At 40.1% G+C, this 26657-nt stretch overlaps 1 protein-coding gene across 1 annotated transcript in view; it reads right to left on the reverse strand.

Annotated features, from left to right (window-relative positions):
• TBC1D32 (TBC1 domain family member 32) overlaps positions 1-26657 on the reverse strand; it is a 1886357-nt gene that overhangs the window by 1051340 nt on the left and 808360 nt on the right. The window contains exon 17 of the mRNA XM_044086982.1: positions 25523-25642. Within this exon, the coding sequence (XP_043942917.1) occupies positions 25523-25642 (120 nt within the window). The remainder of the gene's footprint in view (positions 1-25522; positions 25643-26657) is intronic.

Raw genomic sequence — 26657 nt, forward strand, 5'->3', positions numbered from 1 at the left:
AACTGCGATATAGTTTTCTGGTGGATGGCTTATGAGAAGAATAGAATTTGTCTTATGTCATCTGAGAGTGAATGAAGCCTGGATATTTGGGGAATCAGCCAAGCAGTCAGCTTTAGAGACTGCAATGAAGGATGGAGGTCCCCTGACGGGTGTGTCAGGAGGTCTGGAATTGGGTCCAGGATCCATGGATCCTCCAGCAGATGATGGTGAAGAAAAGGGAACCAAATCTGTCGAGGCCAATGGGGGGGCTATAAGGATAACAGTCCTTCTCAGTGACTTTGCTTTCTGTAAAAAACCTGGGTATCAATGGAATTGGAGGGAATGCATATAGGAGACCCGGAGGCCAATCGTGTACGAGTGCGTCTCTCGGGGGATGTCCCGGAGGTAGTATTAGGGCAAAGTAGCTTCTGAATTTGGTAGTGATGTGACTGGCAAAGAGGTCGCAGCAAGGTTGGCCCCATTTGCGGAAAATCATGTCCGCAACATGTTGGTTGAGAGACCACTCATGAGGCAACAGGATTGCCCTGCTCAGCTTGTCCGCTATCACGTTGGATTTTCCTGGGATGTGTGTTGCTAACAGAAAATGCTGGGATGACACAGCCCATTGTCATACCCTGAGGGTTTCTCGACAAAGGGGATAAGACTTGGTTCCACCCTGTTTGTTCAAGTACCAGACCACTGACATGTTTGTCTGTCTGAATTGCAATTGTCCCTAGAGGAAGAGAGTCCGGAAAGTACTGCAATGCCAGAAGTACTGCTCTCAACTCCAGAACATTGATATGCAGATGTGACTGTTGATCCGTCCATGTGCCTTGGGCAGTCTTTCCCTGAAAATGCCCCCCCACCCTATCAGGGAAGCGTCCATGGTCAAAGTGACTACTGGGAGGGGGAGCACAAAGGGTCTTCCTATTGTGACATGAAGAGACGTTAACCACCACCAAAGGTCCCTCTTGCAAGAGTTTGTGATGAGAATCATATGGTTCATTGGCAATTTCTGGTAAGACCATCGAGCGAACAGAAGCCATTGAAGAATTCGCATATGGATCCTTGCAAGTGGAATGGCTAGAATTGCTGCCGCCATCAAACCTAGTACCTTCAAGACCTCTGAGGCTGTAGCTCTGTTCTTTGACACCAATGAGTTGATGTGTTGGCGAAGAAGTGAGACCCTTTCGACTGGAAGACGTAGAGTGGTGGTTGAGGTATCTAACTCTGTTCCTATAAAGACAGTATGCTGCGATGGCGACAAGGCAGACTTTTCAAAGTTGACTGCAATGCCTAAGTGGTGGCAGAGTGTCAGAGTAGATTGTGTTGCCTGAATCAATTGATGCCTGGTGGTGGCGGTAAGGAGCCAATCGTCTAGATATGGAAACACCTGGAATCCTAGATGCTTCAGGTGAGCCGAGGCCACTGCCATGCATTTGGTGAACACGCTGGGGGCTGTAGTGAGACCAAAGGGCAGGGCTCGAAACTTGTAGTGATTGGCTCCCAGCTGGAAATGCAGGTGATCTCTGGAGTGTTTGTCCATCTTTATGTGGTAGTACGCGTCCTTGAGATCGATGGAGCACATCCAATCACCTTTCCCTAGAAAGGGAAGAATGGCCTGAAGCGTGACCAATCGGAACTTCTTTTTTTTTTACAAATTGCTTGAGTCTGCTGAGGTCCAAAATAGGTCTCCAGTCCCCTGTCTTCTTTGGAACCAAAAAGAATCTTGAGTAAGTTCCGAATCCTGTTTGGTCTGCTGGGACTGGCTGGATGACTCTTTTTTCTAGCAACTTGCGGACCTCTATAGTTGCTTGTTCTCTGAGACTGTGTGGAACATCTGGGATTCTGTTGACAGGAGTGGGAGGGGAAGAGAACAGTATGAAATACCCTCTAGAAATGAAGCTTTGTACCCAGGTACCGGATGTTATGCTTAGCCAGGCTTCTGGGTACAAAGATAAGCGACCCCCGACTGCCTCCAGAGCCGGACAGCCGGGTCTTCTTTCAGGAGTGCTGGTAGGGCTGACAAGAGAACTGGCCTCTGTAACCCTGCTGTTGTGGACCCCCCCCCCCCGTCGCGTGGGCGGCGCCTTCCATTATAACCCTCTCCCCTGCCTCTAGAGGGGGTTTCTCCATGTGTGTCCTGAAAGGCTCCCTGTCCTTTTTGGAACCACATTTTTCCACCCTTAGGGCCCTTGGGATAGGGCCGAGTAGGGGTAGACAAATGGACTCCAACGGCAGATAGAGTCTTGCCTTTCTGCTCACACCTGGTTAGAGTTTCCTTTACCTTGGGCCCAAACATGGATGAGACATCAAATGGGGTGTTGATAAAGAAAGACTTGAAAGGCTCCGCAAAGGAAAAGAGACGCATCCAGGCTTGTCTATGCAGGGCAATACCTGAATTAGCGGCTCTACTTGAACCATCAGCTGCGTAAGATATAAGACACATGGACAAGTTCACAATCGAGTTTAGGGTAGCGAGCTGGGTGTTAACTTTGTCGGCAACCCCTGCAGCTACCGTACCCTGGAGAGTATCTCCTAGCTCTTTCAGGAGATCTCTTTGTAGTCTTGTAAAATGGGTTAAATAGTTCAGTGATCGAAGGGAAAAAGTCACTGACCTAAACATACATTTCCCATATCTATCCATGATCCTGGAATCCCTGTTAGGAGGATGGATAGATGAGGACATCTCAGACGTTTCCTTTTTGGTGGCTGCCGCCACCACCATGGCATCAACAGGCACTCCCTTAGTCAAAAAAGCTTTGTACACTGGGGCAGAGATGAACTTATTTGACTTCCGAGGGACAAGTTCCATGGCCTCCAGAGACTCCCATGCCTTACGAGAGACTAGCTCCATGAGCTCACTGTAAGGCAGAGACACCCAAGAGGTGGAAGGTTGAGACCTGAAAGCCTTCAAGAGCCCTGACTTGTCTTCAGTAGGGCTTTTGGACTGCCAACCACCCCTCTGATTAAGGATCTCTAATATCTCCGTAAAGGAGATATCCTCCGAGGGAGATCGAGGGGATCCTTCTGACTCATCCAAGTCAGTATCAGATGTCAAAGACTCCTGTGGGGAGTCCCAAGTGCCTCCACTTGGACAGTCTCTTCCTGGGTACCTCCTCAGTGGGGGCATCTGGGGAGGTCTCAGAAGAGCAAGGGGACCCTGTGGGGTTACTTGAGGCTCAGGGTCTCTACGCTTGGGTTGACCGGTAGAAGCAGGAGCGGACATAGGTGCTTGAGGGGAGGAGGAAGCCAGACCTGATGCTGATGATGTCTTTGGAATGCACCATGGCTCCGACGAGAAGGGGTAGATGGATCTGAAGGGGCCGTCCGATCCTCCTGCACTGAGGCCATGGGCACCGAGCCCGAGGTAGGAGCCGAGCTCATCCGAGCCGAAGCCTTGAGAGGAAGAGTTGGCACTGACAAATCGGTCGACTATCCACTATCCTTTCCGGACCCGACAGGAGAGTGTCAGCTCCTAGAGTCCCCGGTCAGCACCGAGGACGTCCGACTAAATGGAACCGATAACACCGGAGCATGTCTCGGCTCCACAGGCTCAACAACCATCAGGTCGAGCTCCTCTGGCTCTGAAAGTCTAGTACAGCTCGGAGGAGGAGCAGTCAAGTCCGGGTTAATGGTCTTCGGTTCCGACTAAGGCGTCAGAGCCGACAACAATTTGGCAAGGCCTGGTGCCCGTAAAAGCTTCTGCACCAACCGGTCCATATCCAGATCTGAGAGGCTGACAGAAGACTTTGAGGAGTGCACCGAGGATGCTGACTGGAGCAGAGAAGATCAGGTTAAAAAGTTTGCTAACTATCATAGCCTTAATAAGAATATGGCTAATATTCCGTCTTATGATATAAAGTTTACTAATGATGTGCAGCATCTAACTAATATAGTAAGAGGTAATTGGAAGATTTTACTTTCAGATATGTCTGTCTCAGAAGTTGTGAGTGAAAAACCGATCTTTAGATACATGAATTGTATGAACTTAAAGAGACTTTTATGTAAGGAGAAATTAATCAATACATCCATTGACATTAGATCTTTGATGAAAACAGGTACCTTTCCATGTACAAAATGTTCTTATTGCGACTATATTTGTAAAGAATGTGGTTTTACACCTCCAGGTACCGGAAGGAATATATTGCCAACGCATTATGCGAATTGTAATACGAAAAATGTGGTCTATCTTGCCACCTGTACTCTTTGTGATAGTTACTATGTGGGTTTGACCTCACGGAGATTAAGAGATCGAATCTATGACCATGTATACAACATCAGAAAAAATAATCTTAATAATGCCTTGGCCCTACACTGTAGCACCCACCCTAAACACAGTTTTGTGTTTCAGGTGTTACAGGTGGTAGATTCCAATAGGAGGGAGGGTGACCACTTGAACACCTTGGAGAGTTTTGAACTAAGGTGGATCTTGAGACTCAAGGCCCATTTACCACCAGGCCTGAACTCCGTGGTCAATCTTCGACCAGCTTTGATAGGCCCTAGCTAACTAGAAAGGTCCTAGTTAATTTGATCTGTTTTGTCATGCCTCATCTGACTATTGATCATGCACATTCATTTCATAATTGTAACTTGGAAATTAATATTTCCCTTGTGAAGTATAGAAACTTGTATTGATATATTAATTTTGATAAACTATGACAACACTGGGTTCTATTATTTTTTATTTATCAGTGCTTGTTTATATTAATATATATGTATTATTGTCATGTAAATTTATAAGTTCTATGCCATATTATGACGCAGTATCCCCATGTTTTACCTGGTTGTTGATTTAGACATTCAGGTTGGCTTGCCTTTGATATGTAGGATCTATGGAAAGCATGACCTCTTCATGCATTTATGCTTTTGCTGTTTTTTGTTATTTGAATAGGGACATTGGGTCATTTCATTATTACTATATTATTACATTATTATATTGTTTTCTGTTCTTGAGAAGAGTTAGAAACTATAATGTTGTCTGTGTATTCTTGATTTTTTGAATGCCTCATTTATTGAATTTTTATATGTTTCGTTTTTGTTTTATTTTTGCGCCATTTCTTATTTTTCCTTTTTGTGTTTTGTGCATCCATGTTGGTTTTTGCATTTTTTGTGTTCATGGCTTTGATATATTCACTATGTATTGGTTTTATAATTGTATAATTGTTTTGGTCTTTGCTATGACTTCTTGGTTAGTGATGCCGTTATTGATGTTAACTAACGGCATAAACTTATAATAATGTATTTGACTTGATAAATTATTTTTGAAGTAAGAGGATGTTATTATATGTTATTGCTGGTTATGATTAGTTATTTGTGAATGGTTGTGTCTAGTTTATTAGTTATTATATTAGTTTTTTTAGTTAGTTGAAGTCTTAGTATATTGTTTTTTTTTTTTTTACATATTAATGCGGAATATATATACCGTGCCTTAATATTTAATGACCGGACAAGTTTACTGGAACTTAATGGAGTTTCTGAACTCTTGAAATGATTTTTGAATTTTTTGTAACAGCATATATTATGTTTGGAATTGATGCTATTTAAAATCCAGCTACTTATGATGCTTGTACCATTTTTTTAGTACAGCATCTATTTTGGCGTAGCTTCTGTGCTCTAGGCTATGGTTCCGGTCTATGATTAATGATGGGAATGCATAATGTTTCCTTGTTTTTGGGCAAGGATTTATATGACATAGATGCTGGTTATTTTGATTGCCAGTTTGTGCTTATGCGCAAAGCTTTTGCCACTTACGGTGATTTTACCATCTTTCTATCACAGTATCTACTTTGTTGCAGCGTCTGTACTCTAGGTCTAGATTCTTGTCATGGTTGCTGGTGGAAATGATATAATATTTCCTTGTTCTTGGACATAGGACTTACTTTGGCATAAATGCTGGCTATTTTGATTGCAAGACTGTTTCTTTGCGAAACGTTTCTTGCGAAAAGTTTTTAAATAGCATGTTGAGATGAATTAGTTTTTCTCCGTGCACTAATGAGGATTTATACAAATGTTAATGGAAAAATTGTTTTTTGGAAATGGATATCTATATTGGATATCCATTTCTATACTTTTAATTTTTGTTGAATTTCATTAGTAATGGCTTGGTCGTTGCTATGCCTTGGCTATCATAGATTGATTTATGATAGTCGGCTGGACAAGCCTTGAGTTTCTTACTTCTAATAAAATTGAACGAAGCATAATGCTATGGAGAAGGCGTCTTGATTAGATATCAAGATTGTTAAGCAAAGTTACATTCTGGATTATTTCCTTTTTCCAAGTATGGGCATTGTTTCCTGAATAAATTTAATGAGGCGCAATGCTGATAATTAGGGAATTCCTTGTATTTTAACATTTTGTGTTGAATTTATTGAATGTAAAAGCTCCAATGATGGTTATTGTTGAGATAATAAATAGTTTCACTGGGCTGCATATTTTAAATAATGTATTAGGTAGCTGAATGCACTATTATTTTATATTTTAATGATAATGAGTTTTCGAATATGTTTATTGACTGTAATCATTTGACTAATTGGTTAAGTGTGGTAATGCGTTTCTATAAAAGATAATGGAAGTCTCTGTGAGAATGTAACCTGATGAAGCGCAATTTGTTTGCGTGAAAGCGCTTGTTCCTGTTTTATTTTTTCTATTAAATGTTATTTGGACTATATTGTGGTGGTTTCAAGCAATTTCTTCAATACTGCTTCTCTTACCTTGATGCAAGAAACCTTTGGGTGATCGGTTATTGTTTTCTGCAGTTATTATCCTTGTTTTTTTACCTAACCGGTCATCACGTGATGGAAACGCAGAACATTGAACTAGACTACAACCCAGTGAGTAATACTTCTAATGAGAACTGGAATTGTCTCTTCTACCAACGTGATAATCCGCTGCTACTTATGGACTTGAATGGTGAAGTATGTAGAAGTCCATCTAGTAACAATGATAATATGCATGAATTCTTTGGGAGCATGAGAACTCTAGAGAATGACCTTTACCGCCTGCATAGGCTTGTTTGGCAAAGAAGGCACCTACAAGCATGCCTGCACTTTAAAGTTATCCCCCGCAGCATGCGTGTTTTGTGCATGCCGACCTATGGGGATAGCCAACCAGAATTACTCCGGCAGTGGCAGAAGTTAAATATTGACTTTGGCTATAAGTATATCCAGTTACTATTAGATTACTTCACACCGCTGGAAGCGGAGCTACTGAGTAAGGTTGAGGAGCGGTACAATTTGCTTACCACCACATATGAGTCTGAATTTTGTAAAACTAAGATACAAGCTATGAACAGACAATTGTCTCTATACAGTAGCAAACTGGAGCAGATAAAAATGAAGAAATTGAAACGTGACTGTGAGGATTTTTGTCTCGGCCGTATTTTTGTATGGCCGAGAACCCATCCCCATTCTACTCACATATCTAATAACCAAGGGGATGTTTCATCTGGCTCGACTAATGAAGCCCCTACAGTTGCACAGAATAGCATGCCTAATACAGGATCGCATGTAGAGAATGCGTCAAGTGAAATACCCATGATGTCAGATACTCCGGTCTCCTCATTACCATGCAACCAGCAAGGTTTGGTTCAGCACATCACTTTGGGTACGAAACCCAAAGCAACAGCCTCAATTAACAAGCTCACGGCACCTTTGCCTTTGAATTTTCCCCTTCCCTACAAAGAAGCAGTGCGAGCTCGATCCAACAGCCGGGGGAGAGGCAAAAGAAAACTGTCAGGGGATGTGCAGGAGCAGAGAAGAAGAACGAAGATTTGAACTGTTCGCAAACTCCCAGGAGACGTATCGAAGAAGAAATGAAGAATGGAAATATAAATTGTTTATTTTTTAATTTATCATCTAGGACTTTTTCGATGAATGCAATGAATGTCCTGAACAAGGGTATGTCATTTATTCCCTCTCAGTATAGTAACATTTCTGACACCCTAATAGGGTTACGCAAGTTTTGCAGGAAATTGTCTCTTAAGTTATTGTTTAGAGACAATTTGTCTGATCCTATGGACAATTTTGGTAATAATAATAATTTTACTTGTAGAAGGAAAAGCACTTTTATGCCACCTATTACATCTGTAATAGATTGTTTTTTGAAAACTTGTGAACGCGATTTTTATTTGTACTATGACAGCCCAGTGAAAAAGAATGTTTTCATGAATCTTAATATGGAAGAAATGTTGGAGCTAAAAATGATGTGCAATGATTCTCAGCTTGTATTTAAGCCAGCAGATAAGGGAGGGGGGATTGTAGCCATGGATGCAATCTTTTATAATGATTTAATGCTTAATATGTTAAATAATGATACTGCATATAAGAGGATTGATAAACTACAAATAGCATCACTAACGCAATATGTCCATGATACACTCTATGATATGCTCATGACTAGGTCCATTGATAAACCCCTTTATGACTTTCTGTTGGTAGAGCTTCCCCTCATTCCCATTATTAAAGGCCTGCCGAAGCTGCATAAGAAGATATATCCACCACCTTTACGGCCTATTGTGTCAGGTGATCATTGGGTCACCTATAATGCATCACTTTATGTGCAGACCAAATTAGGAGCTCTTGTAAAGCAGGTACCTACCATCCTTCTTGACTCTTATAAACTCTTGGATGATTTGAAGTTGAATATGATAACTAATAAAATAACAGATAGAACTATATTAGTGACCTTAGATATTGAAAGTTTATTTACTAAGATCCCCAATGAATATGGCTTAGATGCGATAAGAAATCATATGACACAACTTGGTACTCCAAATGGTGATATCATGAATCTATGCTGCCTCCTGGATTTGATTTTGAACAACAATGCCTTCCTCTACGACAATGTGGCATATGCACAAACATGGGGGGTCGCCATGGGCACCCCCTGTGCTAATGCATATGCCAACCTTGTCGTATTGGAATGGGAAAAGGAACATATATTTAATGATTTGAGATTTGCAAATGTCGTACTATACAGACGCTTTGTAGACGACATACTAATTATATGGAATGGTGATGTAGATGGTCTTATTTCCTTTATTAACTATATGAATAGTGTCACTTCGTTCTTTAAATTTAGCCATGATTTTTCTTATCATTGTGTGAACTTCTTAGATATTACCATCAAGAAGGACAATCATTGTAGGTTGATGACGACGCTTTATAGGAAATCCTGCTGGAGGAATGGGATCCTCCATTATGATAGCTTACATCCACGACATATTTTTCAAAATATTATAAAGAACCAGATGAGCAGGATTGATAAAATCTGTAGTGACAGATCTGACACACTTAGTTTAATGGAAACTCAGAGGAAGCTTTTCATGGAAAGGGGCTATCCTACTAAATTGATTGATGAAGTAAAAGACCCCATACCTGACAACACCAGATCCCAGGTTAAAAAGTTTGCTAACTATCATAGCCTTAATAAGAATATGGCTAATATTCCGTCTTATGATATAAAGTTTACTAATGATGTGCAGCATCTAACTAATATAGTAAGAGGTAATTGGACGATTTTACTTTCAGATATGTCTGTCTCAGAAGTTGTGAGTGAAAAACCGATCTTTAGATACATGAATTGTATGAACTTAAAGAGACTTTTATGTAAGGAGAAATTAATCAATACATCCATTGACATTAGATCTTTGATGAAAACAGGTACCTTTCCATGTACAAAATGTTCTTATTGCGACTATATTTGTAAAGAATGTGGTTTTACACCTCCAGGTACCGGAAGGAATATATTGCCAACGCATTATGCGAATTGTAATGTCTGAAAATGTGGTCTATCTTGCCACCTGTACTCTTTGTGATAGTTACTATGTGGGTTTGACCTCACGGAGATTAAGAGATCGAATCTATGACCATGTATACAACATCAGAAAAATAATCTTAATAATGCCTTGGCCCTACACTGTAGCACCCACCCTAAACACAGTTTTGTGTTTCAGGTGTTACAGGTGGTAGATTCCAATAGGAGGGAGGGTGACCACTTGAACACCTTGGAGAGTTTTGAACTAAGGTGGATCTTGAGACTCAAGGCCCATTTACCACCAGGCCTGAACTCCGTGGTCAATCTTCGACCAGCTTTGATAGGCCCTAGCTAACTAGAAAGGTCCTAGTTAATTTGATCTGTTTTGTCATGCCTCATCTGACTATTGATCATGCACATTCATTTCATAATTGTAACTTGGAAATTAATATTTCCCTTGTGAAGTATAGAAACTTGTATTGATATATTAATTTTGATAAACTATGACAACACTGGGTTCTATTATTTTTATTTATCAGTGCTTGTTTATATTAATATATATGTATTATTGTCATGTAAATTTATAAGTTCTATGCCATATTATGGCCAGTATCCCCATGTTTTACCTGGTTGTTGATTTAGACATTCAGGTTGGCTTGCCTTTGATATGTAGGATCTATGGAAAGCATGACCTCTTCATGCATTTATGCTTTTGCTGTTTTTTGTTATTTGAATAGGGACATTGGGTCATTTCATTATTACTATATTATTACATTATTATATTGTTTTCTGTTCTTGAGAACAGTTAGAAACTATAATGTTGTCTGTGTATTCTTGATTTTTTGAATGCCTCATTTATTGAATTTTTATATGTTTCGTTTTTGTTTTATTTTTGCGCTATTTCTTATTTTTCCTTTTTGTGTTTTGTGCATCCATGTTGGTTTTTGCATTTTTTGTGTTCATGGCTTTGATATATTCACTATGTATTGGTTTTATAATTGTATAATTGTTTTGGTCTTTGCTATGACTTCTTGGTTAGTGATGCCGTTATTGATGTTAACTAACGGCATAAACTTATAATAATGTATTTGACTTGATAAATTATTTTTGAAGTAAGAGGATGTTATTATATGTTATTGCTGGTTATGATTAGTTATTTGTGAATGGTTGTGTCTAGTTTATTAGTTATTATATTAGTTTTTTTTAGTTAGTTGAAGTCTTAGTATATTGTTTTTTTTTTTACATATTAATGCGGAATATATATACCGTGCCTTAATATTTAATGACCGGACAAGTTTACTGGAACTTAATGGAGTTTCTGAACTCTTGAAATGATTTTTGAATTTTTTGTAACAGCATATATTATGTTTGGAATTGATGCTATTTAAAATCCAGCTACTTATGATGCTTGTACCATTTTTTTAGTACAGCATCTATTTTGGCGTAGCTTCTGTGCTCTAGGCTATGGTTCCGGTCTATGATTAATGATGGGAATGCATAATGTTTCCTTGTTTTTGGGCAAGGATTTATATGACATAGATGCTGGTTATTTTGATTGCCAGTTTGTGCTTATGCGCAAAGCTTTTGCCACTTACGGTGATTTTACCATCTTTCTATCACAGTATCTACTTTGTTGCAGCGTCTGTACTCTAGGTCTAGATTCTTGTCATGGTTGCTGGTGGAAATGATATAATATTTCCTTGTTCTTGGACATAGGACTTACTTTGGCATAAATGCTGGCTATTTTGATTGCAAGACTGTTTCTTTGCGAAACGTTTCTTGCGAAAAGTTTTTAAATAGCATGTTGAGATGAATTAGTTTTTCTCCGTGCACTAATGAGGATTTATACAAATGTTAATGGAAAAATTGTTTTTTGGAAATGGATATCTATATTGGATATCCATTTCTATACTTTTAATTTTTGTTGAATTTCATTAGTAATGGCTTGGTCGTTGCTATGCCTTGGCTATCATAGATTGATTTATGATAGTCGGCTGGACAAGCCTTGAGTTTCTTACTTCTAATAAAATTGAACGAAGCATAATGCTATGGAGAAGGCGTCTTGATTAGATATCAAGATTGTTAAGCAAAGCTACATTCTGGATTATTTCCTTTTTCCAAGTATGGGCATTGTTTCCTGAATAAATTTAATGAGGCGCAATGCTGATAATTAGGGAATTCCTTGTATTTTAACATTTTGTGTTGAATTTATTGAATGTAAAAAGCTCCAATGATGGTTATTGTTGAGATAATAAATAGTTTCACTGGGCTGCATATTTTAAATAATGTATTAGGTAGCTGAATGCACTATTATTTTATATTTTAATGATAATGAGTTTTCGAATATGTTTATTGACTGTAATCATTTGACTAATTGGTTAAGTGTGGTAATGCGTTTCTATAAAAGATAATGGAAGTCTCTGTGAGAATGTAACCTGATGAAGCGCAATTTGTTTGCGTGAAAGCGCTTGTTCCTGTTTTATTTTTTCTATTAAATGTTATTTGGACTATATCATGGTGGTTTCAAGCAATTTCTTCAATACATGGAGCAGAGAAGATGAGGGAATCTCAGAAACTGGCTCCAAAGCTGTGAGCTGGCACCGAACAGAAGGGACACTCAGTTCCGAGGGCAGTGGAACCGATGACCCTACACCCACCATTTTTTTAGCCTTTTTCAAAACTTTGGAGTCACCTGAAGACTTGGATGACTTTCAGGATTTACTAGCACCATCCTGGTCATCCAGTGCTTCCAGGAAGGAGTGCTGAAGTAAACCCCTATCTACCAATGTCTTCCTTCCCTCTAAAAGTACCCTGGAAGAGAAGGAGTGACAGATGCTACAAGAGTCTTGGAGGTGTAATGCCCCCATACAATAAACACACTGAACGTGCCTGTCAGTGACTGACATTTTTTGTCAAGAATTCGGACATTTTTTGAAGCCAGATTTAGAACATGGCTTCTCTTTTTCATCAGACATTTCTTTTTTAAATTTAGACAAATTTAAACAATGGAAAAAACACACTCAAAAAACTATCTATAAAACTACTGCTAAGAATTTGGTAAATACAAGGCCAACTACTATAATCTATATAGAAATTATATATATATATATATATATATATATATATATATATATATATATATATATAAACTATCCTAACAAGAAAATCAAGAAAAAAGTTTTTAAAAACTTGCAAATAGACGAATCTATCCAATAAAATTGGTCCGAGCTATCTGGAACACCGAGATCTGTGCTGCGGCAAACTAGATCTGGGGTAATTCCAGCAGTGCATCATGGGATAAGGGGCTTGGTCTCGAGCTACTGGCAAACCTTGAGCTTTGCTATCGGCCGTGTCGGAGCTGAAGATTGGCTCCAAACCCATCAGTGAGAATAAACAGCGAGATTTAACAACTTCACATTAAGGGATTACCCTCAATAATATGCACAAGCTTAGAAAGATTGCTATTAAGCAACTTTTTTTTTTCTTTTGCGAAACCTAATGCACTGGTATGAAAAAAAAAAAAAAAGTTCATCAGATTTACAAAAGACCTTTGTTTTGTCTAAATAAAATTTGAGCTGCCTATGCAAATCCAAGGTATGAAGAACCTTCTCACTAGCAGATTGTGGAGAAGGGAAAAAGAAGGAAGCTGGATAGACTGAAGGGACAGCTCATTAACCACCTTGAGCATGAAAGGATTCACATAGACACCCTGTCTCTATAAAAAACAAAAAGGCGGGATAATCATCAAGGACAGTAGTTCAAATACCCTTCTAGCAGAGGTTAAAGTAACCGATAGAACAGTCTTCCAGGTGCAATGCTGCAAAGAAGAAGAAGAAGAAGCAACAGGCTCAAAAGGAGCCTGAGTCAGCTTTTCAAGGACAGAATTAAGATCCAAAGGAGGAATGGCTTTCTTGGGGGGGGGGGGTGGCTAACATGTAGGATGCCTTTAAAAACAGCTTGACCTCAGACTTAGAGGCCAATAGAGGAGTAAGTGGCAGACTGGAAGAAACAGCGAACATGTGGGCTTCCACTGAAGAATATGCCAAGCCAGTATGTAATAGTTCACACAGGTAGGAAAGAACCAAGGGGATCCCCACTGAAAAAGGGTCCTGGTGATGATGGAGACATTGGGACATATATGATTTTCTGGTACTGGGTTTCCTGGTCTTCTACAGGACCCTAAGCATGTCCTCAGAAAACTGGTGTCAAAAAGAATCAAAATTCCTATCACCCACAGCGTCAGCTGAAGAGTGGACAGATGAGGATGAAGTAGAGGTCCTTTGTCCTGTGTGAGAACATCCATACAGAGAGGTAACTTATGGTGATTGCCCTTGGCCAGATGGAATAGGGAGTCACCAAAATGATTTTTGGAGAGTCCCTCTCGATTTTGTGAAGGACCCTTGGAAGAAGAGGAAGGGGAGAAAAGGCACACAGGAACATTGCTTTCCAAGAGAAAGACATAGCATCCACCATTCAAACCAAAGAACGTAGGACTCTAAAACAGAACAGAGGGACTTGCCTGTTCAGAGGGGAGGCAAAGAAATCTACTTGAGGAATACTCCATTGATGAACTATATCTAGAAACACGTCCCTGTGAAGCATCCATTCGTGAGGCTGTGTTCTGGACCTGCTGAGAAAATCTGCCATAAGGTTTTGCTCAGAGAGTATACAGACTGTCTGTAGGGTGACCTGCAGATGGCTATTTGTCATGCTTCGAGTGCTAACCTGCAAAGAAGATAAGACCTTGTGCTCCTTTATTTGTAGATGTACCAAATGACTGTGGTGTTATCTGTATAAACCTTCAAGGAACTTGGGACCCACAGCACATGGAAAGTTTAAAGGGCCAGAATGGGAGCCCACATTTCCTTGATGTGGATGTGATCTGCCCTCTGCTGAGGGAACCAAAGGCCCTGAACCTTCAGGGTGGCTGAAGAGGCTCCCCACCCCAGCTCTGATGTGTCTGTGAAGAATTCCTGAGATGATGAGAAAGGTGAATAGGAACACCTGGATTGAAAGATAGTTGCTGAATCCACCAATGAAGTTCCAGTTGAGATAAGGAAGTAGAGGAACTAGATGGTCCAGCAGGTGGAGGTGTTGAAACCACACTGATTTTAAGAAGCCTGGCCAGGGAAGCATGGGGATGGTGGAGGCCATGAATCCCAGAGCCCTGAGAAACTCCCTGGTTGAAAGAGAGGACAGGGAAAGCAGGGACAGAAAATAATTTATGAGGGACAAAATATTGGAGGTAGGAAGAGATGTCTGCACTGGAACAATCTGGAACCTGCAGCCTAGAAAAACATGATCCTGAGATGCAGTCAACATTGAACCCCAAGCTGTGCAACAGAAGCTACGTAAAATGAAGATCCTACACCAGCTTGGAATGGGAAGGAGCCTGAACAAGAAGTCATCTTGCTAAAGAAATATTTTAATACCCTGAAGCCTGCAGAGGGCAAAAACAGGGACTAGACATTTAGTGAACACTCCTGGGACTGTTGAAAGTTCAATGGGCAAAGCAGAGAACTGAAAATGAGAGGATGAGACAGAAAAATGCAACTATTTCCTGAACAGAGGGTGGATAGGAATGTGAAGGTAAAAAGAAGTTATGCACTTACCATAATGTTCCATTCTGTGTTGTTAATTTTCATTCTTACTCAACTGAAGAGTTCGGATCCAAGCCCTTGGATCTGACTCAGCCACTGTAAAAGCTAGTGGCAACCTTGAACTCTCAAACTTCTCCTTCTTGTTTGCAGACTATAGCAAAAGAATCAAAACTTTACACTTATGGAAAAAAATCTTAAGCAGTATTACAGCAGAAAAGGGTAGCATAAGGCTATATATGGAGCTGCACCCGCTCTTCCAGAAAACATTGGTTGCATGTTGGTGGGTGGGGAATTGAGGAAGAATGAAAATGGACAACAAAATTGGAACATTATGTTAAGTGCATAACTTCTTTATCTGATGTTGTCAATTTTCATTCTGTCCTCAACTGATGGGACAAAGTCACCAGCTACTGGAATCCCAGGGTGGCCTCAATGAAGGATATTCCTAAGCACCATTGAGCTAAATGATGCCCTATTTCTAGAAACTAAGTCCAGTTTGTAATGAGAGATGAAGGTGTGAAGTGAAGCCCAAGTTGCTGCTGCACAAATGTCATCCATACAGGCTCTTGAATGAAAGGCTGAGAAAGCTGCTATCGATTTTGTTGAGTGAGCACGCAGTTGCTTAGTTAAAGACAAGTTCAACTTATAAATGAAAGAAATGCAATTAGTAAGCCATTTGGCTAGGGAAACACGAGACACTGGCTTGCCCAATTTCCTTCTGGCAAAGGAAACAAAAAACGAATCTGAATTTCTGAAGTCTTTTGTTCTGTGTAAACAGAAACATAATTGCCTCTGCACATCTACTGAATGCAAGAAATATTCGCCTTTGTTTGTATAATTTGGGGGGAAAAAATGGTAGATTGATAGATTGGTTAATGTTGGATTCTGATACTACTTTGGGCAAAAAGGATGCCTTAGTTCACAATATAACTCTTTCCTTATGAAAACATAGGTAAGGAGCTTTCACCAAGGCCTGAATTTTTGAAATTCGTTTGGCAGAGATAATGGCCACCTAAAACAATCTTCTAAAACAGAAATTTTAGATTGCAAGTATTTGCAGATTCGAAGGGCGGAAGGACCAAAGCTTCCAGTACCAGAGTTAAGTCCCATGGTGGAGTAGGATGTTCACCTGGGGATCTCAACAAAAGTATTCCTCGTCGACAGGTCTTACAAAGTTTATGTGAAGCAAGGGAAGAGCCATCAAGACCAACACAGAAATTGGAAATTGCTTCTAATTGAACCTTAACTGTGGAAGAACTGGCCCCTTAATTAAAAAGCAATGACAAGAACTCCAGGATAGTTTGATTAAGTGCACAAAGGGGGTCCACATTATTCTGATGTACTCAGTACACAAACCTTTTCCAATTGCTCATGTAAGTTTTTTTTTTTAGATGGTTTGAGGGAAGATAATAAAATTCAGTGAACAGGGGAAGAGAGCATAGGTTGCCTAGCTATTACTGGAAATGGAAAAAAACAAGCTGTCAGTTTAAGTTATGGAATGTCTGGATGAATCATTTCTGTTGGGTGAGATAGCAAGTCTGCAGCTGGAACCAGAATCCAGGGATGATGGATCAAATGAGGTCATAGGAAGGGGAACCAAATTTATCAAGGTGAAAAGGGTGCAATGAAAATGACCTTGCTCTTCAACCTGGCAGTTCTCTGAAGGAACTCTGATATCAGAGGGATTGGTGGATATGCATACAGTAACACACAAGTCAGTTGTGGAGAACAGCATCCCTCAGTGACTCCCCCTGTAGGGGGATGAGGGCAAAGTAGCTGCTGCACTTGTTGTTTATGGGAGATGCAAAAATATAGCAGCAAGGCTGGCCTCACTTGCTGAAAATCATTTCCACCTGCTCAGTTTATTTGCTAGCACACTGGTCTTCCCCAAAACGTGCACTGCTAAGAGAAAGTGGTTGGAAGAGAGTGCCCATTGCCACACCCACAGTGCTTCTCAACATAGGGGGGTATGATTTGGTTCTTTCTTGTTTGTTGGTGTACCAAACCGCTGACATATTGTCTGTTTGTATTGCAATCATTCCTGACAGAAGGAAGAGCATCCTGAAAGGCTTGCAATGCTAAAAGCATTGCTCTCAACTCCAAAATGTTGATATGCAAATTGACCTCTTGGGGGGGAATTACATGCCTTCGACTGTCTGTTACAGGTAATGCTCCCCAACTCCAGCTGAGAAGCATCCATGGTCACTATGGCCTTGGGCTGAGAAGTGAGAAATAAACGGCCCTGTAGCACATGTTCTAATTGGGTCCACCACATCAGATCTTTCTTACATGAGTTGGTGATTCATATTGGAGTGGATAAAGGTCGTGGAAGTATCAACCACTGAGATGCCAACATCCACTGAAGAATCTTCATGTGAAATCTGGCCAGCGGAACAAGGGGTACTGCTGCTGCCATCGATCCCAGCACTTGTACGACTAGGTGATCTGAGACTGTGGTACTGCAAAGTATCATGTTGACGCGTGATCTTAAAGTTTGAACTTTGGAAAGAGGAAGGGAGGGAGGCTATTGTTGATCTTGTATCGAGTAGTGCTCCCATGAACTCTACAGTTTGAGATGGTTGAAGATGTGATTTTTTTTAAATTTATGGTTATTCCTAACCATGCACAAATCAGGATTACTGTTTTTCTTGCCATGATGAGTTGATGCCTGGTCAGGGTGAAGATGAGCCAGTCATCTAAGTAAGGAAACATCCAGAATCCATGCAGTCTCAAGTGAGCTGCTACCACTGCCATGCATTTGGTGAGTACCCTGGAGGCTGTGGTGAGACCAAAGGGCTGTGTTCTGAACTAGTAATGACTTTGTCTTAGCTAGAAATGTAAGAATTTCCAGGATCATCTGTTCATTTTTATATGATAGCACGCGTCTTGGAGATCTATTGAGCACATCCAGTCATCTTTTTTCCAGAAATGGAAGAATGGACTGAAAAGTGACCATCCGGAACTTTGTCTTCTGAACAAAGTTGTTCAGACTGCTGAGATCCAGAATTGGTCTCCAGTCCCATTTTATTTGGCACTAAAAAGAATCTTGAGTAAGTTCTGGATCCTTTCTGGTCTGGGGGGACCTCTTGGGATGACCCTTTTGTTTAGCAGCTTTTGTATTGAATGGCTGCTTGCTCCATCTGACTGGGTGAAACAGCAGGGATGTTCCTGGAATTTAGAGGAAAAAGGGAAAATGGAAAAATATACCTCTGGATACGATCCTCTGCCTCCACTTATCTTTGATTATCTCTAGCCAGACTTTCAGGTGCAGAGACAAATGACCCCTGATTGCAGAGGGGGACAATCAGGCCTCTTTTCAGATCGGCTGGAAGGGTTTGCCAAAGAAAGATTCTCCAGATCCTTGATGTTGCGGTCCTCCTCTGCCACAACAGCAGCATCTGCCACTTGAACTTCCCCCTATGCCTCTGAGGGAAGACCCTCCACGTGTGTCCTGGAAAGATCCTTGTGATTTCCTGAAGCACAGCTTTCCACCACCTTGCTGAATTCTCAAAAAGGATCTTTGGGGTGGAAAAACATATGCCCATGGCAGAAAGGGTCTTTCCATCCTTCTCATACCTGGACAACGTATCTTTTCCTTTGGGCCCAAAAAAAGAGGTGCCGTCAAAAGGAGCATTGACAAACATAGACTTAAAAGGCTCCACAAAATCACACAGATGCATCTAGTTGTGTCTCCTAATGGTTACACCTGAACACACTGCCCTTCAGTTTCCTTCTGCCACATTACAAATAAGCCTCATGGGGGAGATGAAAATCAATTGTAGGGTCGCCAACTGAGAAGTGGCAGAATCTTTCACCTCTTCTGACATGCTTCCTGTGAGGTTACTTGAAAGTTTCGTAATCAGATCTCTCTGAAATCTAATAAAATATGTCAAATAGTTCATAAAATGTGCCAAATAGTTCAGAGACCTTAAGGCAAAGGTGATCAAAGCATAGACACGTTTCCTGAATCTGTCCATCACCCATGACTCCTTGTCAGGGGGATGAACAGAGGTAGCTTCATCAGCAAGTTCCTTTCTGGTGTCCACCGCCACAACCATGGCATCAACAGTCGACCTCTTGATCAAAATTGTTTACTCTCTGGGGGGGGGGGGGGTGGCATAATCTTGTCTGGCTTCCTGGGATTGGGCTCAATGGTGTCAGGTTCCTTCCATGCCCACTGCGAGACCAATTCCAGGAGCTCATCAGTGAAGTAGATGGGCCGGTTCCAAAAGCCTCCAGTAGCACAGATTCCTCAGACAAAGGGTTGCTAGGCTTATAGCCACCTCTCTGTTTCAGGATCTCAAGGATGTCTCTGAATGAGACATCATCAGGAGGTGACCGTGGGGACCCCTTGCTCTCATCAAAATCTGTGTCCTCGGTGACTGATTCAGAGGAATCTATATGCTTCCTCTTGCATGTCCTCGAAGTCAAACCTGGATAGGAGTCAAAGGAGGAAATGGTAGTGGAGGAGTTGTAGATGCATGGGCTTCCTGACCCGAGGAGCAGAGAAAAAGGCAGGCTGGCTCTGTGCCAAGAGGATCTTTCTCACTAGCCTCTCTACATCTTCTTCAGTGAGACTTCTAGAGGATCAGGTGGATAAAGCAGATGGGAGGTTTTGGTCTTTCTAAAAATGGAGAAGGCACTCTTGATGGAACTGGGTCCAACGAAGGTGAGTAACTTGTTCTGGGCAGAGTCAGTAAGATAGAGTTTGATATGTGATCTGAGGTCTTCGGATCCGATAAACTGTTACTTTTCAGGGACTTCACATCCAAAGAAACCATCGCATCCACAGACAGGTTTTTGGACTTTGTCAGATCTGAAGAAGTGGCTGGATACAAAAATTGTGGTTTCTTCTTCATAGGATCCAACAGAACTGTAATATCTGAAGAAGCTCTTTTCACAGATTTTTCTGAAGACCTGGAGGAAGTAGAAGAGGTGCTCATAGAAGTATGAGATGTTTTCTTTGAATGTTCCAGAAATAGCTTCATCAAAAGATGAAGGCAAAAGTCCCTTTAAAATAAGCTTATTTCTAAGATCTACCAACACTCTATGGTTGAAACTGTGACAGATTGTGCAATTCTCCTGCAGCTGTAGAGGGCCTAAGCAAAAAAGCACACAAAGTGTGTGAGTCAGAAACAGGCATCTTCTGACCACATTTTTCACCTTTCATGAACCCTGGATGGGCTCTTTCCTTGTCAGCCATAACAAAAAACAAACAACCACAAACAAAAGTAACACAGTGTTGTTAAGATAAGAATTACAGATGAAGAAATCTTTTTTTTTTTTTTGAAAGGTGAAAGAAAGGGAAAAAAGTATTAATAATGGCATGGAAGACTCCGATAATTTGCAGAAGAGGGAACATTACTAACGAAAAATAACCAGAAATACCACTAATGGTAAAAACGGAAAATAGAGATTTCAATGAAAAGAAGGTAAGGGAGAAAAAACTAACTAGTTAACAAGCCTTTTTAAAAGTTAAGAAAAAATAAGAAGTTTTAAAGCTACTTATCACCCCAAGCTTGAGAGAACCAAGAACCACGTCTTTTTGCTGGAAGCAGCAAACGAGATCTGAGGTAATAAGGGTTGGTGCATTCTGAGTAAGGGAGAAGCTTGAGAGTTCAAGGTTGCCATGAGCTTTTACAGTGGCCAAGCTGAATCCAAGGGCTCAGATCCGAACCCATTAGTTGAGGACAGAATGGAAAGTGACATCAGATGCATCCTTCAGATTCCAGGAAACCAGAAAGGCCTAGGGGAACAACAGAGGAAATAGAGTCTGAAAAAAGAGCATTCAGAAGGAAGTCACTATGAGAAAGGTGTTCAGAAAGGAAAGGTCCAGGACAGGTCTCCAAGATGTTTGCAAGGTCTCTGAGGACATGCATGAAGTAGGCTCTCTGTCGGCCTCTGAGAAGATCACGGCAGATGAAACTCATGGCAATGCTAGACCATGCTATATGTTCTCGCTCACCTCAAGAGAGACATCTGGTGAAAGCTGTACTGCAGCAGTCTCAGGGCCAGACTTCTTGGCCTTCTTTTTGTCTGGCTGCTGTACCTCTGGGTGAGTGGATTCTGCCATAATACCTTGGTCCAAAAGCTTGATATGCTGGTTCTCAAGGTAAATGGAAAGTGAAGAAAGGTGGCTATGCAATGTCTTGGCTACAAAAGCCTGACAGATGGAACACTGAGTATGGTCGGGAGATGGACTTAAGCAAAACAGGCACCTATCTTGGTGGTCTTTATGGGGAATCTGCTTCTCACACTGGCATTTCCCATTCTTGGATGACATGTAACCCAATGAGCAATGTAAGAAAAAGGAAAAAGAACCCCAATGGGGTACTTATCTGAAAGACATATAACCGGCAAAGTGAAGAGCCTTCAGACCAGTGTACAACAGCGGCATTTGGATTGGCAGCAACAAATTTCTGAGTTGGGTGAATACATACGTTGCCTTTATGTCCTATGCTTGCATGGGGAGCACATATATGACATGCAAAGCAAACTAGGTAATAAAGATTTTGGTATACTGGCAGGCTGTTAGGCTATCCTTGGCAGGAGAATGCAGAAATTATGAATATTGCAACTGTGATATGGAAGAACATCAACTGAAATTTGATGCTTACATTCAAAACCCTGTGGTTAAAAAACAAACCCAAGCTGGCCAAATTGAATATGGTGAAGTTTTTTTTCAAAAAATGTTGCCAGAGTACTGCTTGATCATACTACTTCTCTGTTATATTTCTTCCATCTAAGACCAACACTGCCTTTTATTACATCAATATTTATAACAAATGTACACTAGGATTGCCAGATTTGCTCCTGGACACAAAATCAGAGCCCAATACTGCTACTCACAATGTAAGCTTGGCTATCTTATCCTCAAACACCATCTTAACATCACTAAGCTTTGCCTTACTCACAAGCTTATCACAAACCTAAATGCCATAGTCTGCCGAAGATTGAAACATGGAAAGCCCCCTCCTACACACTCAGAGACTCTACATATCTAATCTGTATTTTGAAATCCACAAAATTTACAATGGCAAAGAATGGAAAAATCTTTCCACAAAATACAACCACTAACTGCTAATTTTCAGAGCAATTAGATTTGCAACTAGAACATTACAAATATAAATAACTACAAACACTTTCTTCCACTCTACCCACACTTGCCCATCTAGTCACCTCCCAGTACGATAACCTCTGCACTATCCCCTGTAAACCTTCTTCCTTACTCAACAACATAATTCTTAATGAACTTAACATTTAAACTACTTATGCAGGACATTAATGTATGTCACATATGCCTTTCAGCTATACTGACCATAATCTTGCCTTCTTTCCCAGGGTTACTCTCAAATTATATCATTTTACATGAATATAACCATTTATACCATACTTTACCGCTCATCAAAACTCAGCATTTAAACAAGTTTAATTCCAGTGTACAGAAAGGTTCCAACTATTTTAGATGCAAAATGCACTTTTATTTGAATGACGTCTAAAATCACTATTTTCAATATATTTATTAATGTTTATGACTCATTATTCATATTAATACGTTAATGTTATTCAATTAAGTATATGGAAAATTTCTCACATTCTATGAGTGTTTCTGTTGTAAATGTGATGTAGCTATGCCCCAAGGGCTTCACTGAAAATGGGATCTTTCATCTGGGCATTTACAGCCAACAAATGTAAATAAACACACTCACTCACACACAACTACTTACCCAAGTGTATTTTACATATTTCAGAAACAGATCCTGCACTGAATACTCGAAAAGAACTCAGGTTTGGGTAGAAGTTGCTCAAATGTTATAGAAGTAACACACACAATAATCAGTTATCTATAGGCTGAATAAGACTTCATTTAATCAGTATATACGTGAATGTATTTTTCAGAAGTTGTGCCCCCACCCCATGCATCCAGAAGGGGTTTTGCCAGATGCATTGGTTTCCTTCAACATCCATAACATATGCCATTGCTGAAAAGGTGATCTTCTAAACTGCCCAGAGGTAGGCAGGAGCATAATCTACACACACACACACACACACATATATATATATATATATATATATATATATATATATATATATATATATATATATATTTCTGTGTGTGTGCATACTTGTTTTTGTATATCTGTCTATTTGTACAGGGATAAACTCTGGCTTATCTAGGATTCATTTCTCTGCCTGGTGTCTTTACTTGGGCAGGCATGTAAGTAAGTGTGTGTGTGTGTGACTGTGTGTGTGTGTGTGTGTGTCTGTGTATCTGTGTGTGCGTGTGTGCGCCTGTCCTGTAATACTCTTTTCGGTCTGCTGGCCAATGAGTACTGGGATAGATTCTGTCCCCTAATAACCCAGTAACAGAAAAAAGTATATATTAGAAAGTGAACAAACGATTACTTAATTAACTAATTCTTTAAAGAATGAAATTACAGTCAAGGTAAGAGTAAAACTTTACCAAGTATCTGAAATGTAAATGTATATATTTTTTCCTGTGTGAATGCAGCTGTCCCTAATGTAGTAAGTTAATGTAATAAGAGAATTAATAAAATGTGATTCCCTTGGCAGCACATCTACAAAGGCTAAAAAGGTCAAAGGTTACAACTTTGAGCTGAAACTGGGGCCATGGTCAAATTGCTGACACAGAATATTAATGGTTATCCACTGGTGGATGCAGATTAAACTCTTGAGCTTCAGTTGTCCAAGGTCCAACCTGCAGAAGAGCAGAGTTCCTCCGGAGTAATCACTGTCAGTGAGTTCTGTTGGGAGTACTGCACGTTTTGGGCTAATTTCCCCTTTCTTCGAGTTGGTGTGCCTGTGGTATGTTTGGGGGGGAATGGGGGCTTGCCTCCACAACCAAGGTGCAGGTAAGTGAACAACACTTTAAAAAGTGTTTTTTAACCCTTTTTTCAGTGAATGCAGTTAAGGGATTCTAATCCTTGGTGCATTCAGTTTCGTCTACCCATACTGCAAGAGGTATTAATGCACTGGGATACCCCATAATTTGCATCCAGTATTAAGCTTGGAATTATACCCACTGTGTAATGCAATATTACAAGAAAGCTGCTGTACATGTTGTTTCCTCACTATTAGTCTTTCCCATCTGAGTCAGTCAGTAATGCACCACTATTTTCTCAATGACACAGATCAGGTCATACTGCCTTGCTCTTTATTAATGTTAGAAAATATAAGTAACAAGTGTGATTTACATTGCAAACTTCAACTGTATAACTACAAAAACTAAAATCTGAACCAAGCAAAACAGGCAACTAAAAATGTGCATTTTTAAAAACTTCTGAAGTGAGAGATTTAGAGTCTGCTCAAGTTAAAAAGCCTTGCTGAATTTTAGATTATTCAAAACTCAAGAGCTTAAGCCTTAATTACTAGCTGCTTTGCTACTTTCACAGCTTAGGAAGAATGGTATATTGAGAGACTCTTTGATACATATTTAAGAAGCCAGAAAAAATGCACTTTGTTTATATGCATCTAAAGAAAAAATATTCCATGTGATACATTTGCTGTATTTTTTATCTCATTGAAAAATGCTGTATTTCTAAGGAGCACAAATAAATGTATTCAGGCAAATACTGCCCTCGTGTGGCCATAATTATGAACTGTTGGACAAGTTACTAAATGCGCACACACAGACACAGACAAACACATATCTAAACTTCAAACACGCCACCAAATTTCATGGACAGTGAAGCTGACCTCGAAAATTTCCACAGGTTTTCATATAATATGCACTTTTCTGACAAAACAGAATAAAATAAAAACATTGCTGAATATTAAAGCTGCAGATTAGTTCTACTTGAAACATACCTCATCACAAATCCATGTGAGTAAAACATTACAAAGAGATGCCTGCCTGTTAACTGGAGTTACTGGCCAGAAATCTTTCAGACACTGCCCTTGAATTAGGGCATCCTGAAACACATACGTGTATATACACACACTTACTTATATCTCATATTAATGAGGGTCTCTAGATTAAGGTCAGAAGGCACTTCTTATTTTCTGACTACATAATACATTTGTCATAAAGATGAGGGACAGAAATATACCCCAATATAAGTAGAAAAATCAAGGATTGTTCTTCACAACCAGGGATACCTTGGAAATATGATCACATAAACATCATTGGAAGATAAAAAGTAGTAGTTTTATCACAAAACACTTACTATAACAGAGGCTGGTACTTCACGAAGAAAATACTCTGTCTTATTGGGTAACTTCTGCTTACCAGTCAGCTCATACACAGCATAATACGATGACAACAAATTCGCCAGTGCTAGAAAAGACTAAAAGACATAACACATGAATGCAACTAAACATGCAACTCTTTTAAGGACTTTAAAGATAAAAACAAAACCTCAGTAGCTAGGTGAAGGTCTTATCTACAATGTATACCCTGTTTACAATGCAAAATTATTGTGGCACCATAACAGATCAATACACACACGCGCGCGCGCACACATACACACACACACACACACACACACACACACACACACACACACACACACACACACACACACACACACACACACACACACACACACACACACACACACACACACACGTGCACAAAGAAAAATCCGAGTCATATATTAACAATCAGTTTTACTTTCTACTTACATCCAGCAACGTCTGTGGTAAACAATTCTGCAGTTAAAGCCAATGTTATATATTGACACATATACCGAGTTATAAAATAAATAATTTCATATGGTATTAGAACACAAATGCAGAAAATCCTTCATAGTCAGTAAGCGTCCAGAGGCCTTTATTCCCTCCTTGCTTTGCTAAGACCACAATGATTTGGAAGACTGAATACATAGAAACCAATAAATGAATATTCACTGAAGTGTTTATCATCTAAAGTTCAGGAAAAAAAAATGTTTTAGGGAATGAAAAAAGTACAGTACCTATTGCAATTAGCGATTCAAAATATCTTCTGCACTAATGAAGATCTGTCTGCTTGGGAGGGTGGAAAGAGGTTACCATGGGAGTCAATCTGTTTGTTCTTTATTTCAATCCATTGATGGAGTCAGTAGAAATCAACACCACTGTTATGCACACTCAAATTTCTCAGCTGTCCAGTACTTCCCGTAAAATGCCAAATTTCTTCTTAAAATGACAGGGTGACACAGAATTCTTAGTGGCCCCTTTAAATCATAATTTCCTTACATTTGTTTCTCCCCAACCACTGCGACACCAGCCCATGCCTGCAGCCATGACATCAGATGTGAATTAGTGAGCAAGCACAGACTATGGGGACTGAAGCTTAAAGTACTTGGTAAGTTAGGCATTTTC

Source organism: Protopterus annectens, chromosome 1.part1, assembly GCF_019279795.1.
Source record: "Protopterus annectens isolate FY-2018-M chromosome 1.part1, PAN1.0, whole genome shotgun sequence".
Classification (NCBI taxonomy): Eukaryota; Metazoa; Chordata; order Ceratodontiformes; family Protopteridae; genus Protopterus; species Protopterus annectens.